General features: G+C 39.0%; 1 protein-coding gene across 2 annotated transcripts in view; it reads left to right on the top strand.

Annotated features, from left to right (window-relative positions):
* The window catches only part of Pkhd1 (PKHD1 ciliary IPT domain containing fibrocystin/polyductin), a 456,733-nt gene that overhangs the window by 15,123 nt on the left and 424,562 nt on the right, over window positions 1–17,048 (top strand). For both annotated transcript variants that reach the window (XM_087898011.1, XM_087898010.1), the window contains exons 7-13: window positions 803–881; window positions 8,744–8,818; window positions 9,975–10,039; window positions 10,487–10,526; window positions 11,409–11,479; window positions 16,396–16,497; window positions 16,708–16,803. In XM_087898011.1, the coding sequence (XP_087754137.1) occupies window positions 803–881; window positions 8,744–8,818; window positions 9,975–10,039; window positions 10,487–10,526; window positions 11,409–11,479; window positions 16,396–16,497; window positions 16,708–16,803 (528 nt within the window). The remainder of the gene's footprint in view (window positions 1–802; window positions 882–8,743; window positions 8,819–9,974; window positions 10,040–10,486; window positions 10,527–11,408; window positions 11,480–16,395; window positions 16,498–16,707; window positions 16,804–17,048) is intronic.

Here is a 17,048-nt window from a genome sequence, read left to right as displayed (position 1 = left end):
CACTGTTTCTTAGCCACCATCCTTGCCTCGAACTCTTACAATCTTTTTACCCTGCTTCCACAATGATCATGGAATACTTGTGTGTGTGTGGGTGTGATATGGATATTCCCAAATACAGCTAAACACGCCACAACTCTTACGCTTTGTAAGTTGGCCAATTGTGAGTCTCTGTGTTAATCACCATCTATTGTAAAAAAGAAGCTGCTTTCATGAGTGTTGAGAGATATTGCACATAAAACAACACACGCACACACACACACACACAGGATAGCATATGTTGTTTAATGTGTGCATATGTTGTATACATTCATATCAAAATATGCGTATCTGTCTCCTCAAATGTTTATTTGAAGATACTCCAAGTCCTTCTATATTTTAAAACATAGTACACGGACATTATGTAAAGTCACCAAATTGTGCAGTAGAATACCAGCACTTATTTATCCCCTCTCACTGGACTTAGCTGCCATTTGTCAGCCTTGGCTTATCCCTCCCTCTCATGGATTCTTCCCAGCCTATTCTTCCCAGTAGAATAGGTAGGTACTATTCTATTCTAAACTTATGTGCAATCAGTGTTTTAGGTATTATATTATTTTAGCCTTCCTGGTGTGTAACTTTGATTACTGGATTCTAGCACTCATTTTACATTTATATAATTTATTAAACCTGTTAATTTTATACACCTGTGCCTTGTTGGATATATGTAACAAAACAAAATCAAATAGAATTTATGTTATTCATTTGGAATTTGCACTAAGCTTATTGCATTTTGAACTGTTTTTTTTTCTTTAAAAAAAAACAGGACAAGTCATACATGTATATGGCTGGATCATTGCTGGCCAGTTGGAAACATTTGATCCTGATGTGGACTACATTGACAGGTAAGCCTAGGTTTGTTCCTGTGCTCACCTGGCTACCCATGTGCAGATGAGCAGCTTCCTCTGCAGCAGCAAATTGCAAGGACTCGGCACAGAACTGCTATTTTTCTCTATGCTGTTTATGGTCCCTGGTGCACCAGATTCCTGCTTTTACTTTGTGAATGTGATTGCAACCGCCAGATTTTTTTTTTTTTCTGACGAGTAGCAACTGGGCTCTGTGAACTGCACCATAACCACATCCAAGGGTTTTCCTTTTCGATTCTGACCCTTCCTTTCATCCATCCTCTCTTAGGTTAAAGTAAATTATTTCTAAAAGGATACATAAACACTAAAATCCATTAACTTCTCCTTTTAGTTATTGCCCATACATGCATTCAGACGTCCTGCTGATTGGATGAGAGGGAAGTGTGGGCTCAGGTACCAAAGAGGGAAGGAACCATGGGCTCAGGTACTAAAAACTATGTAGCCTGTAATGTTTATTGGGAGGGATTAAATGTGAACATGACTTTCTTTAATGGCTATTTTAGAGGTATAAAATGTTGCAGACTGTCCCCCTTCTCCTGGGCTCCACACTAGGGCCCATAGCCCCCGAATCTTTACTGGAGAGTGGTCCTAGGGACCCTAGGGAAGACACTGCCCACTGACCTCTAAACTTCTTTAAGCCTGTGCAACAACTTCAAACTACACCCTCACCCCTGGTCTCCATATCCAGGCCTACTACAGAAGCAGACTTCAGCTTTAAGGAGTACAGACTAGATCTAGGGAACCTGGCCCCAGCCTCTGTACTGGAGGCCAGGCTTATCTTAGGGATCCCAGAGGTAGATCAGATCTAGGAACCATTTCCCTTGCATTTCATCTCCTGATCTACAACTTTGGAAGAAGACTTTGGTTTTACCAGAGGCCAGGAGACCAAAGAGGAAAGAGAAATGAAGGAACAAAACACACATACAAGAAAGACAAATGCAGGGATCAACACCAATCACCCCAAATCCAAATTCCTAAACACCAATGGAAGAACAATCAATAACAGAAAAGACAATATGTCATTACCAGAGCCCAGCTATCCTACAACAGCAAGACTTGAACAATTCAACACAGCAGAAGCGCAAGAAAACAACCGTAGTGGTGATGCATGCCCATAAATCCAGTACTCTGGAGGCAAAGGCAGGTAGATCTCTGTGAGTTCAATGCATGCCTGGTTCCAGTGAGTTCCAGTGAGTTCCAGGACAGCCAGGGCTGTTACACACAGAAACCCTGTCTAAAACAAAAAAGAAAGAAAATAAAGTAAATTTATAAAGATGATAGAGGTCCTGAAAGAGGATATGAAGAAGTCCCTTAAAGAAATCGAGGAAAAGACAAACAAAAAATTGGAAGAAACCAACAAATTCCTAAAAAAAAAATCCCAGCCAAAACAGAGCATGGGGACCATGGGAGAGGGTTGAAGGGTAGGGGAGAGGCAGGGAGGAGAGCAGAGAAAAATGTATAGCTCAATAAAATCAATAAAGTAATAAATAAATAATTTAAAAAGAAAGCCAAGACAAAACAAACAAATAGATTTAAAAAAACTGCTCAAGATCTAAAAGTGGAAATAAAAGCAATCAATAAAACAAAAGTGAGGGGAATTCTGGAAAATGGAAAATCTGGGTAAGTGAACAGGAACTACAGATGCAAGCATCACCAACAGAATACCAGAAATGGAAGAAAGAGTCTCAGGCATTGAAGACATAACAGAAGAAATGGATTCAACAATCAAAGAAAATGTTAATTCTAAAAGAATTGTAACACAAAACATCCAGCAAATCTGTGACACTATGAAAAGACCAGACATAAAAATAATAGGAATAGAAGAAGAAGAAGAAACACTGCTCAAGAAACCAGAAAACATATTAAACAAAATCATAGAAGAAAAATTTCCCAACCTGAAAAGAGACATGCTTATGAAGGTACAAGAATCTTACAGAACATGAAATAGATTGGGTTAGAAAAGAAAATCCTTTTGCCATATAATAATCAAACCACTAAACATATAGAACAATAAAAGAATATTAAAGTGGCAGAGGGAAAAGGCCAAGTAACGTAAAAGGCAGGCCTATTAGAATCACACCTGACCTTTTAGTGGTGACTCTGAAATCCAGAAGGACCTGGACTGATACCTTGCAGGCTGTAAGGGACTATGGATGCTAACACAGACTATATACCCAGCAAAACTGTCTGTCAATCTCCATAGATGGCAAAAGCAAGGTATTACATGACAAAATCAAATTAAAAAAAATATACCTATCCACAAACTTAGTCCTACAGAAGGTACTAGGAGGAAAACTCCAACCCCAGGAAGTTAACTACACCCACAAAAGCACAGGCAATAGTTAATCTCACACCAGCAAAACCCAAAGAAAGGAAACATACAAACACAGAGACACAGAGATGCACAGATACACACACAGACAAACACACACACACTACCACCACAAACAACAAGATAACATAAATCAGCGATCAATGGTCATTAATATCTCTCAATATCAATAAACTCAATTCACCAATAAAAAAACACAACACAGGCGAACACAATGGATATTAAAGCAGGATCCATTCTTCTGCTGCATGCAAGAAACACACTTTAACATCAAAGACAGACATTACCTCAGAGTAAGAGATTGGGAAAAGATTTTCTAATCAAATGGGCCTAAGAAGCAAGCTGGTGTAGCTATCCTAATAGGTAACAAAATACACTTCCAACCAAAATTAATCGAAAGAGATGGAGAAGGGCATTTCATATTCATCAGGAAAAATCCACAAAAATGATGTTTCATTTCTGAACATTTATGCTCCTATTGTAAGGGTACCCAAATTTGTGAAACATTGCTAAGGCTTAAATCACACATAGATCTCCATACAATAGTAGTGGGAGAATTTAACACCCGACTCTCAGCAATAGGCAGGTCATCCAGACAGCAATCGAGCAGAAAATAACAGAACAGACGGTATGACTCAAGTAGACTTAACAGACACCTACAGAACATTTCACCCAAACAAAAGAATATGCCTTCTTCTCACACCACATGGAAACTTCTTCAAAACTGACCGTATACTCAGTCACAAAATAAATCTCAAGAGATACAAAAAACTGAAATAACCTCCTACGTCATATCAGACCACCATGAATTAAAGCTGGATTTCAACAACAACAGAAACAACAGAAAGCTGACAGACTCATAGAAACTTAACAACTCTCTATGGAGTTAACACTGGGTCAAGGAAGAAATAAAGAAAGAAGTTAAAGACTTCCTAGAATTCAATAAAAATGAAGACACAAGGTACCCAAACCTATGGGACACTATGAAAGCAGTTCTAAGAGGAAAGTTCATAGCACTAAGTGCCTTCATAAAGAATTTGGAACTATCTCATACTAGTGACTTAACCGCATACCTGAAAGCTCTTGAACAAGAAGAAGCAGACCCACCTACGAGGAGTAGATGGAAGAAAATAGAAAAAGACAAGATCTTCTGAGTAAATTGAGAGCATGGGGACCTTAGGGGAAGGTTCAAGGAGAGGGGAGAGACAGGGAGGGGAGCAGAGAAAAATATAGAGCTCAATAAAAATCAATAAAATACAGTCAAACTGAGGACTGAAATCAATAAAATAGAAACAAAGAGAATACAAAGAATCAATGAAACAGAGTTGGTTCTTTGAGAAAATTGGCAAAATAGATAAATTATTATCCAAACTAACTAAAATGTAGTGAGAGAATATCCAACTCAACAAAATCAGAAATGAAAAGGGAGACACAACAACAGATTCTGAAGAAATCCAGAACATTATTAGGTTATACTTTAAAAACCTGTACTTCACAAAAGAAATGACAAAATTTCTTAATAGATACCAGTTACCAAAGTTAAATCAAGATGAAATAAACAATTTAAATAAACTGATAACCCCTAAGTAAATAGAAGTAGTCATTAAAGGTTTCCCAAGTGAAAAAAGTCCAAGGTCAGACAATTTTAATACAGAATTCTACCAGACTTTCAAATACGAGTTACTATCTATACTTTTAAACTTATTTCACAAAATAGAAAGGAACATTGACAATTCTTTTTATGAGGCCACAGTCACACTGATTTCCAAATCACATAAAGACTCAATAAAAAAAAGAGTTATGGACCAATTTCCTGCATGAATATGGATGCAAAAATACTCAATAAAGTACTGGCAAATGAAATCCAAGAACACATCAAAAAGATCATCCACTATGATTAAGCAGGCTTCATCCCAGAGATGCAGGAATGGTTCAAAGTATGAAAATCTATCAATGTAATCTACCATATAAACAAAGTGAAAGAAAAAAAAACCCACATAATCATTTCATTTGATGTGGATAAATCCTTTGGCAAAATCTAGCATCCATTAGAAAGTCTTGGAGAGAACAGGGATACAAGGAACACATCTAAACAAAATAAAAGTAGTATACAGTCAGCCAATTGCCAACATCAAAATAAATGTAGAGAAACTCAAAGCAATTCTACTAAAATCAAGAAGACAAGGTTTTCTACTCTTTCTGTACCTACTCAATGTAGCACTTGAAATTCTAGTTAGAGCAATAAGAGAACTAAAGGAAATCAAGGGGATACAAATTGTAAAACAAAAAGTCAAAGTATCATTATTTGAAGATGATATGATATATATGTGACCCCAAAAACTCTACCAGGGAACTCCTAAGTTGAAAAACACCTTTAGTCAAGTGGTTAGATACAAGATTAACTTAAAAAAATAGTAGCCCTCTTGCATACAAATGATAAATGGGCTGAAAAAATTCAGAGAATCAATATCCCTTACAGTAGCCTCAAATAATATAAAATATTTTGGTGGTTAAATATATAAACTCTAACCAAGCAAGTGTATGACCTGTATGACAAGAACTTCAATTCTTTGAAGAAAGAAACTGAAGAAGATATAAGGAGATGGAAAGATTTTCCATGCTCATGGATTAGTAGGATTAAATGTAAATTAAATAGTAAAAATGACCATTTTACCAAAAGCAATCAATTGCATTGACAGATTCAATGCAATACCTATCAAAATCAATTCTTTACAGACCTTGAAGTAGAAATACTCAACTTCATATGGAAAAACAAAAACCCAGGATAGCTAAAATAATTCTGAACAGGTAAAGAACTTCATGAGAGTCCCTGATTTCAAGCTCTCCTACAGAGCTATAGTAATAAAAAATCATATAGTACTGGCATAGAAAGACTGGATCAAAGACCTCAACATAAATTCGGATACATTGACCCTGATAGATGAGAAAGTGAGAAATAATCTCGAATGCATTGGCACAGGAGACAACTTCCTGAACAGAACACCAATAGCACAGGCACTAAGAAGGACAATTAATAAATGGGACCTCATGAAACTGAAGTTTCTGTAAGGCAAAGGACACCATCCATAGGACAAAACGGCAGCCTACAGAATGGGGAAAGAAACACAAAACCCACATCTGACAGAGGCTGATTTCCAAAATATATAAAGAACTCAAGAACCTAGATATCAACAAGCCGAATAATCTGATTAAAAATGGGGTACAGTTCTAAACAGAGAATTCTCAGCAGAAGAATCTCAAATGGCTGAGAAACACCTAAGGAGATGTTCAATATCCTTAGTCGCTGGGGAAATACCACTCTACATTTTTTACATTTTCTAGAATGGCTAAGATGATAAAACACAAGGAACTGCTCATGCTGGAGAGGATGTGGAACAAGGGGGAACACTCTTCCATTGCTAGTAGGAGTGCAAACTTATACAGTTATTTTAGATATCAGTGTGGTAGTTTCTCAAAAAAAAAACCCAAACAAACAAACTGGGAATCAATATATCACAAGACACAGCTATACCATTCTTGGACACATATCCAAAGGACACTCAATCATACCACAAGGACAATTACTCACCTATGTTCATAGCAGCTTTATTTTTGATAGCCAGAACTGGAGACAACCTAGATGTCCTTCAGGAATGAAGGAATGAATTTAAAAGATGTACCTTTATACGATGGAGTATTAATCAGCTGTTAAAAACAAGGACACCAGGAAATTTGAAGACAAACGGATTGAACTAGAAAAAAAACCATCCTGAGCGAGGTAACCCAGACTGAGAAAGACAAACAAGGTATATGCTCACTCATAAGTGGATATTAGTAAAAAAAATAACTAGGCTACAATCCACAGACTCAGACAGATTAGGTATCAAGGAGGGTTAATAGGGGCATACCTGGATCTCCCTGGGAAGGGGAAATAGAAGAGATTTTGTGAGTGGACTGAGGTTGGGTACTGATGGGAACATGAGTGGTCAGGTTGGGGGGAAGAAGGGGAGAGTACTTAAAGAGACTCCTGGAAAGGGGGGATTTTAGGGGTCAGGTAAAAGCCTGGCACAAGGGAATCTCCCAGGAATCTACATGGATGATCCCAGCTAAGACTCCTCACAGTAGAGGATACATAGCCTGAACTGACCATCTTCTGTGACCACCTTGGTGCATAGCTCAATTGTCATCAGAGAGGCTTCATCCAGCAACTGATGGAAACAGTTGTAGACCCACAGGCACACATGAGGTGGAGTTTGGGGAATCCTGCAGAAGACAGGGACAAAGGATTTTAAGAACTACATGAGTCAGTAACACCACAAGAAAACTCACAGAATCAACTAACCTAGACTCATAGGGTCTCACAGAGACTGAACCAGGGAGTCTGTATGGGACTGACCTAGGCACTCTGCATGTATGTATGCATGTATGTATGCACGCATGCATGTATGTATGTATGTATGTATACATATGTGTGTATATATGTATATATATGTATACACACGTATGTTACAGTTGTGTAGCTTGGTCTTCTAGTGGAACTCATAGCAGTGGGAACAGAGGCTGTTTCCTACTCTTTTGCTGGTTTTTGGGACCATACTTCCCATACTGGGTTACCTTGCCAAGCCTTACTACATGGTGAAATGCTTAGTCTTAGTCTTACTGGACCTTGGTGTGCATGTTTTGCTGATACTGATGGGAGACCTGTCCCCTCCTAAACAGAAACAGAGGAGGAGTGTGGGGTGGGAACAGAGGGGGTGGAGTGGGAGTGGGAAGAAGAGGAGGGAGGGAAAACTTCAGCCAGGATATATGTTTGTATGTTATATAAAATGTTACTATGGAATCATCTGTGCTAGGGAGAGGACCAGAGTTCATGGGACACTCTATGCAGCTACAGTCACGCAACAAATCCAGCAATCATAGTGACGACTTATAAAGCAGAAGAACCATTACCTCATTATTTACCCAACTGCATGCTGTCTATATGGTGCGTCTAATTTTTTCTTCACCCCTGAAGGTCTTAGAGGCGTTTCCTATTGCTTCTCTATCTTTTTCATTCTGCCCTCTATTTCTAGCATTAAGAAATGCTTAACTTCTTTTACTTCTTTTAATAAAACAAATGACTTCTACTGGGGACAGAAAGTCCAAGAACACCCTTAGCCAATGTGTCATCTTCACTGCTTGGATCTATCTCAGCCTTAATTTGGGGTTCAGCTTTTAAAAAGAGACAGTGAGGGCACATGACCAATACCTGTGCAGACAAAGCATCGCCATCACGGAGATGAGGGGAAATTTGGGATAAAACCCCACTAGCAGTGATGGGATCATAGGCTCTGAGGGTACCTCATCTCTCTAGGAGGAAAGTTGCCATCTTCACTGAGTCCCCTGCAGTGGTTCTGGTTAGGCTTAGAGAAGAAAGTTCATAGCATTCAGTCTTTTGGCAGCCATGTTTACTGGGAACACTGAGCTATTACTGTTTGTCTTTGTGTCTCTTTTCTGCCCTCCAATCCAGCCCATTGATCCTGGAAGCTGGCAGAGACAAATGGCTTACTCCTTGCTCCCTTGTAAATAAGCAGACAGGAAGCTGGTGAGTGTCTTTTGTTGTTACTGTTTCCTTGTGAACGAGTGTGCTTCTGGTTTCTTCCACAGCACAACCTCATACACATAGACTGATCGTTTTAAAAATATAAGTCACGTGCCACACTTAGCTGTCTTATCTTTAAAGTCACAGGAAAAGATGAAAGAATCGGGAATCAGCTGAAAATAAAACTTAGGGAAGAATCTAAAACCTTTTGTGAAAACAGGTAGGCCCTGTTTATCAAAGGCACACTCCTGTGCCGAGGCTTGTCCAGTGCTCTGCATTGAAGTTAGTCAGTCATCTTGTGATAGATGCATATTTTTTTTTCCAGAACACACAGGGTTTCAGAGAGCAAGCAGCAGAGCTGAGCCCGTAACCCTGTATGACTAACCAGACTATAATGACCGGGAAAGCAAACAATACCCAAAACATGTTATACTTTCCCCTCTTTTAATATGCTTGTGATGTTCATGATTGTGTATGCATGTTTACATGTGTAGGGGCATGCATATATGAGACTTTACATCTGCATGCATGTAGTTTCAAGTTTGGTGTGTGGAATTATAATAGATCTATTTCTCACCCTCCCTGTTCAAAGAGACAGGCCCTCTTAATAAAACCCAGAGCTAGTTATGACTAGCCTTGCCCACACGAAGTCCCATTATGAAACATTTTAAAAAGAGTGCTACAAGCTCTAGGTCATATAGCCACAATTTGACTGGATGTTTACTATGATTTCAACTAGGTGGATTAATTTTCCTTTGGGGTTATTACAAGAATTGTGTGCTATGGCCTGGCTTCTTGGCCTACATTCTATTCTATAGTATTTTTCCTAGTGTCTTCAATTCATTTGCATTAAATTGTCTGTTTTTAACTCTTATCTTCGATATATTTTATTTTATTCATCATCAAATAGATTTTGGAAAAAAACTAAATAGAAATTAGGAATAAGTTAAATTTTGATTCCCACACTATGCATTTGGCATGTGGCTTATATATTGACAACTCTAGTTAGCAGGATCCTAAGGATTCGACCATGACCTTACTATACCTTCAATATGTTTCAGTTTCTCTGCCTAATTTGACCTCTATATATTGCTTTCTTAAACAGTTTGGAATTCTAAGAAATTTCCTGGTTATTCTTACTTCAATATGTCTTTCTCAGTTTTCCCATCCAGGAGGAACATGGCCTTGGGACTGTGCAGTGCCGTGTGGAAGGCAACTACATTGGTCTGTTTTAAAGCTAATTATTTAAAAGACTCATCCATTTCTTTCTTGATATCCAGAAATGGGAAAAATGTTCATCAGATAGCATCATGATGATAACAATTGTTACCAAAATAACTTTTAAAAACACTACACAAAACAACTTCCATATCAACTGATTTATTTATCATAATCAGCAATTTTATTTTACAAGTGATTATATAGACAATGTCAACCAGTGTGTTAGGATTTAAATCATGCTTCATCTAAATCTAAGCCCTGGACTTTATTTCACTTACATGTGTCCATTTTGTCATGAAAGTCCATGAGATCTTTTCCTGGGCAACATGAAAGAAATTCCAGGCTTGGACAGTAGTGACGAAGTAGGAGCATTAAGCCTAGGGTAGCAATATCCTGGCCTAGGAGATTCATGTGTAGACCTGTATTCATGGCTGTTTCTTTGTGTTTCAGGTTCCCAAAATGTTAGTTTCTCAGTATTTAACAAAGGGAGGTAAGTAATTGGGGCAGACAAATTTGTCTGTGTCTTGTATTATGTGTAACATCCTGTGTCCTACTCTCTTTAGCCTTCATCATTCCAACCGTACACCAATAGGATATAGAAAGTGTCCTACATCTCCTTGGTTTCCTTCACTTGAGTGAGCGTTGTTCTCTGTCTTACCTACGGGCATCACAAACGTTTCAATATAGGGATGGTACAGAATTTTAAGAACTAGTCTTTAAGTCAAAGGACATTGCAAATGCAGCTCTCACATGTTTTGTGGGATGCAGTTTTTCTGAGACACATTGTGTCATTATAGAAATTGCCTTCTTCAAGACACAAAGAATATTTCATCATTCTTTGGAGACACGGATAAATTAGGATTCTGAATTTCTATGTGCACCTTTATTCTTGTTCTGCTAGATGTTTTTGTCCTTGAAAGTGCATTGTTTGTTATTAATTAATTTTATTGTATTTATATTAACAACTACACATGGGTATATAACTCAAAGTTTGGATTTGTTTTCTCTTTCTCTCTTCTCTGCTCGGAAGTGATCTACTGTATTGTAGAGCTCTACTGTATCCATTTATCCAGTGTAGGAATCTACTGTATCTATCTAGTGTATGTTAGCTCAGAATCAGGTCCATTCATGTTTGCTGTTGCCTTTAATGCTTCTAACATTCTAAAAAAGAAAGATTATTTCCATATAATCATTCTATCTATGAGAAGAGTTTGTATCCATTGATACTGTTTTCTCATTATCAAAGGCAGCTGGTGTCCAAACTGTTAAATTTATTGGTGGTTATTCTGTGAACTTCCTTTCAAGCAGCCAATTTTTTAGAAAATGCAACAGTAAGTGACATTTTACCAAAAGCCTTCATTTTCCATTGAAGGTCGATGGTGCACAAGGAAGCCTGGCTGATCAGTGCTAAACAGGACCTGTTCCTATACCAGACACACTCAGGTACTTCATCCTGTCTTCTTCTTCTCTTTCCTTGAATTGCACTCAATGTTAGACTTTCCTATTTTTTCCTATGTCAGTTTCTCTTTGGCCATTAACATGACATCTTGATTCTGGTTGAAATGAGGTTGCTTGTATGTGTGTCAACTTTAGTATTTACAGTCCTGATTTGCTTATTGATGCTCCGAGGAAGCATTATTAGGTGCTTTTGTTACCACGCTTTCCTCAAAGCTTTCATACACACAAATGCAGATGCTGCAGCTCAACTATGCATTGTGGCTACTTTATGCAAGCAGGAGATGAGAAAAACATGACATGCATGATGATGGTGTCACTGTAATGCAGCACACTGTTTTACACTGAACTCTTTATTTTATAAGCAAAAAAATCACCATAAATAGTATAAAAAGTATAGGAATAGCATAATATAATAAGCTGATAAATGCAATTATCTAGATTAAGTTAAATCTAGATTGTACAAGTTTGTGTTATGCTTTTTATTGCATTTTAACACTGTGTTATTGCATGACAATTTAATAATTTGTGTAACAAATTGTAGCTATTTCACTTCCCATTCCATTCTTTCATCCTCCCCCAATGGCAGCATAGTAGGTTGATATGCACCAGCAACATCACGGATATGTGTGGTGTGTACTGTGATACATCCTTACAGTAGACTTGCTGATGTCACTACGTGACAAAAAGTTTTCAGCACCAGTGCAGTCTATGGGACTACTGATATAGATGTGAACTTTTGTGGGTATATGCCTTGTCAAGCACTGCATCCAAAAAGGCTTGATCGTAGATGTCTATACAAAGTCTATGGATATAGACAGAATGAAATAAACAACAGTCATGTCTTCCTCTGTGTTCTAAAAAATAACAAAAGAAAGGTGGTGGTTAAAAAATATAACAGGACTTCTTTCTGGTCATTTTAGCACCCATCTCTGAATTCATGCATGCTTCCAATGCTTTATAATTTGCCTATTCTGATGCCAAGCTGTGGTGTTGCCCTCTGATGGTCAAACCCTGATACTGAAAGAAGAACACTGAAATTGGAAACTTTCATGAAATTGTGAACTCAGTTCTGTAGTAGGCACTTGGTATTTAAAGAGTGCACACAGTGTGTCGGTTTTAATGCAACAATAAACCAACTGAAAATGGGTCTGTGGGAGGTTCAGATTTCAGAAGCAACAAGAATCTGCTTCTCCAAATGAGAAAGCTATCATCTCATAGATGGTGGGACAAACGCCATTCATTCTCTACACAGCCGATGCTGCTGGAACTGAATTCTGACCCTGGCATGTCTTCTCCTTAAACAGTTGTTTAGTGTGTTTGAGAGCTGGTGTGAAGAAGCACCCATACCGAGGGATACACAGTGACAGGAGCAACAAGATGACCAATCTCTTATTGAGTGTTTGGCATATAACTTCAATATTCATTTATTTCAATTGAAAGCTAGGGTACATCACCATTAGTTTTCTATGGAGAAAACAGATTAAGAGGATATGTAACCTGTCCAAAGGTCCTTTCAAACTGGTGAAAAACCTCATGCATGTAACCAACACCCTTCAGGACGCATGCTGTCTCTGGTACCATAATTCAGGCTTCCACGACTCTTCTCTGATTGTAGAGCCCTGCCGTGCTGGAGGGGTAGGCTGACAATATCCATTATCATACACTTCCTGGGCTGAAGACTAAGGGACACGAACATTTTCATAGTGGCGGCATCCCTGGGGATATGGACAATCTATGGAGTCTGGGGCTGAGCCTCTGCAGGCTGGCACTCGGTAACTAGTCCAATGTGGTTAAGCCCCTAAGTTGCTGAGCCTGGATTCAGTATATGTGAAATGAATGATGTGGCGCTTTTCCCTTTAACTCTCAAGATTGTCTAAAGTAGCTGGTGAGGAAGAGTATTTGAATTCACCCAAAATTCTCTGTCCTTTTTATGATCATGCTCACAGAATCACAAATTCCTTCATTTTGTTTCTCATATGCTTCTTAAATATGGCATGGCTATTTTTATCTTATTTTATTTTAGTCACGAGACAGAGATTCTCTGTGTTGCTCTGACTGTCCTCAAACTCAGATATCTGCCTGCCTCTGCCTCCCAAGTTCTGGGATTAAAAGGCTGTGCCATTACACGTGGCTGGCACATCTATTTTACCTGGATAACCACTGTGCCATTATGGGCCCCATAATCTCCTGAATAGCCTGCTCTCATGATTTCTAAGGGTTCTGATTTGACATTTATCCTCTGAAGATCCATGTTCTACCCATTTGCCAGGAGTCTCTACATCAAGCACCCACTTGACTCTTCCTCACCGTGCACATCCTGTAAAGCCATGGTTCTCAATGTCGCTAACCTTGTAAAGGATTTCATCATGTTGTGGTGACCTCCCTGTCATAAAATTATTTTTATTGCTATGTTGTAACTGGAATTTTTCTACTGTTATGAACTGTAATTCAAATGTCTTACTTGCCGGATGATCTTAGGCAGTTCCCATGAAAGGGTCACTCAGTCCCCATAGGGGCCACGATCCCACAGGTTGAGAACCATTGCTCTAAAGGATTATCATCTTCAGTGAGAAACAGCCCAAGAGTCTGTCTTCAGCTACCTTCTGTGCTTCTGCAGCTCCCGGTTCTCCCCTTCCTCCTCCCTGCCTCCCTTCCACCGCTCTACCTATTCTAGCTACACTATATGTAGCTTTTATATTGTAGGTTCTATATTGTAGAACCTTTTCCCTATTCTGGCTGTTACTTGTTTTAATGTCCCCTCTCCCTTTTATGTGGTCAGTTATATATATATTTTCCATTTTATTCCTGAAATAAAGTCTTAATATATAACCTAAGCCAGCGTTGACTTTGTTAGACCCTGGTTTCAACCTTCCCGGTTCCAGCGCTATACCTACATGCACACCTGCATGCTTAGCTTTCCTTGGTGAGTTTAAACTCATCAGTTCAGATAGCATTTCCAGAAAGTTTATTCTCTCCTCGGTAACCCCAGTCTCTCCTGAGCCTTTTTCTGCCTCAGAGCCTCTCTAATTTACCCGACCTGAAGTACCGTAATTAGACTCTTTATACATTCACTTCCTTACCATAGTCATTGACTTGAAGAAAGGAACTACTGAAAATTCATCTCTATCTTCCTAGTGCAAACGAGTAGCCACTATGAATGTCGAAAAAGATTGTGCTATCACAGCTGTCCTAAAAGGCCAGGAATCCGTTTCTTCCAGTGAACAATAGTGAGCCCAGAGACCTGCAGCTACTCCAGATGTGGAGGATAAGAGATGACTGAGCGCTCACCTCTAAATAAGAAATTTCCTTAAATAACACCCCCTGTAAGGCTCGAGAAACACTGTGGGAGAGAGGGCAGAAAGAATATAGGAGTCAGACACAGGGACGGGAGGTATAAAATACCACCTTCAGGTATGGTGCAGTCACTGCAATCATGAACTTGCAGTGGCTGCATTTAATCTGCACTGAACTTGCACCTGCACAGGATGCAGGTTAACCCATTAGCCACCAGTTATGGTGGAAGAGGGTGCCATGAGATATTATCCCTCTCTGTTTAACTATTGGAAACTGAAAGATTCTGGAAGATGGGGAGTCCTTGTCTTCGGTTTTGGGACCACTGACGAGTATACCACGTTCCAGTGGAAAGTACTAAACTTATGGCCCAACGGTCACCCTTGCTCAATCTCAGTGGGTCACCAGACAAAATCAGAAGACTCGAATGTGTGAAAAGGATTCATAGGGATGGAAGGGTCTTGAGAGGGTGGAAAGTGAAGGTAATTTATTAGAATGCATCTTATTCGTGCATGAAGATGTCAAGGAGCAAAGTAGTTTTTAAAAACAGATTCCTATTTTGAATTTATAAGCCTTTAAGTGAAGGACCAGCCTCTAAGTAAATACACTTAGTTTATGTCATTCTCTGAATATATGTTTACTGTATATTATAGTGTGAATAAATATAAGTTTACACTTAGCTTATCAAAGATCACAGCTCCTCTTCACCCTGAAAAAAAAAAACAAACTTCAAACTGTGGGCATTTAAAGAAAGGACACGGGGCTGAAGAGATGGCTTGGTGGTTAAAAGCACACACTCATCTTGCAGAAGACCCAAGTTAAGTTCCCAGCACCAACACTGGGGACAACCTATAACTTCAACTCCAAAATGGTCTCATGCCCTCTTCTGGCATCTGCAAGTTCCATTCCCCACAAACACATAATTAAAACAAATCTTTAAAGAAAGGATAACATGAAATCCTTGTGGGTATTTATCCCATTGCTATAGAACAGTGACTCTCAACCTTTCTAATGCTGTGACCCTTTAATACAGTTCCTAACGTTGTGGTGACCCCAATCATAAAATTATTACTACACCATAACTGTAATTTTGCTACTGTTATGGGTCACAAAGTGAATATCTGATCTGCACCCTCAAAGGGGCTGAGACCCACTGACCGAGAACCACTGCTGTAGAGGCTTTGGCGTGAAAGCAGTGTGGGTGATCTGTGTGTGCCTGTGGTACAAGCCTGCAACATGGGGAAGAACTAAGATTGGGGCAACGAAAGTTCTGCCCTGTGCATCTATTAGTGATTCTTCCATGTGGTGTAAACTACTGTCCTCCATTGTTGAACTAAACCCTTGATGGGAAGAGACATATTTCAGAAGAAAGCATAAGGGGTGCAAAGACTTTTGCTGATACTGTGAGTGACCTTGTCTATAAATACCGATCCTCTATAATATATATTTACAGTCCTTTTTATTATTAAGGACATTTAAAAAGACAATTCGAAAAGCTTCAACTGCTGCTGGACTTGTGGCGTGAGAATTATGTTATGATGTTTTCTCTTACTGTCCAGGGCACATCACATTGCTTATCTAGAAGCTTACATTTGTATAACCTCTTGCAGAAATTCAATCTGTGTTTCCAAAAGTTGGGAGCCTTGGTGGAAGAACAGACATCACCATTACAGGAGATTTCTTTGACTCTTCTGCCCAGGTTACCATTGCAGGTAATTATGTTAAAATGGATGAAAATGGTACAGTTTTAAATGCCATAGGAGTTTATATCTCTAATGATCCAAGAGTGTGAAGGGAAGCTTTCTTACATTTTAAACATTCGTCTACTTTTTAGTGAATTAATTAATTTGTTGTGTGCGCGTCTCTCTGTGTGTACATGTGTATCTGCTGGTGTATTTACAAACTTTAAAAATTCTCCTTAGGCATCCCTTGTGACATTAGACATGTGTCTCCCCGCAAGATTGAGTGCACTACCAGGGCTCCAGGAAGAGGAGCAAGGCTCACGGCTCCTCAGGCAGGTAAGGAAGTCACCACGGCTGCTCAGTGATCTCCCCACTGTCAAGCTTTGTCCCAACAATCCAGAGAGTAGAAGGAAACACGTTGTTTGAATTCTGTCTCAGCAGTGTGACTGGATCCCTAATGCCATGGCGAAGCCTTTCATATCAGGGGATATCTTAGATTCATTCAGTTGCAAAATGGCACTACATCCCTAGCCCTAGACGTATGTCTAAACAATAGACTCCAGGCAAAATAGAACTACCAC

This window comes from Myodes glareolus, chromosome 18 (assembly GCF_982192425.1).
Source record: "Myodes glareolus chromosome 18, mMyoGla1.1, whole genome shotgun sequence".
In the NCBI taxonomy this organism is placed as follows: domain Eukaryota; kingdom Metazoa; phylum Chordata; class Mammalia; order Rodentia; family Cricetidae; genus Myodes; species Myodes glareolus.
This window is presented reverse-complemented; position numbering and strand designations above follow the sequence as displayed.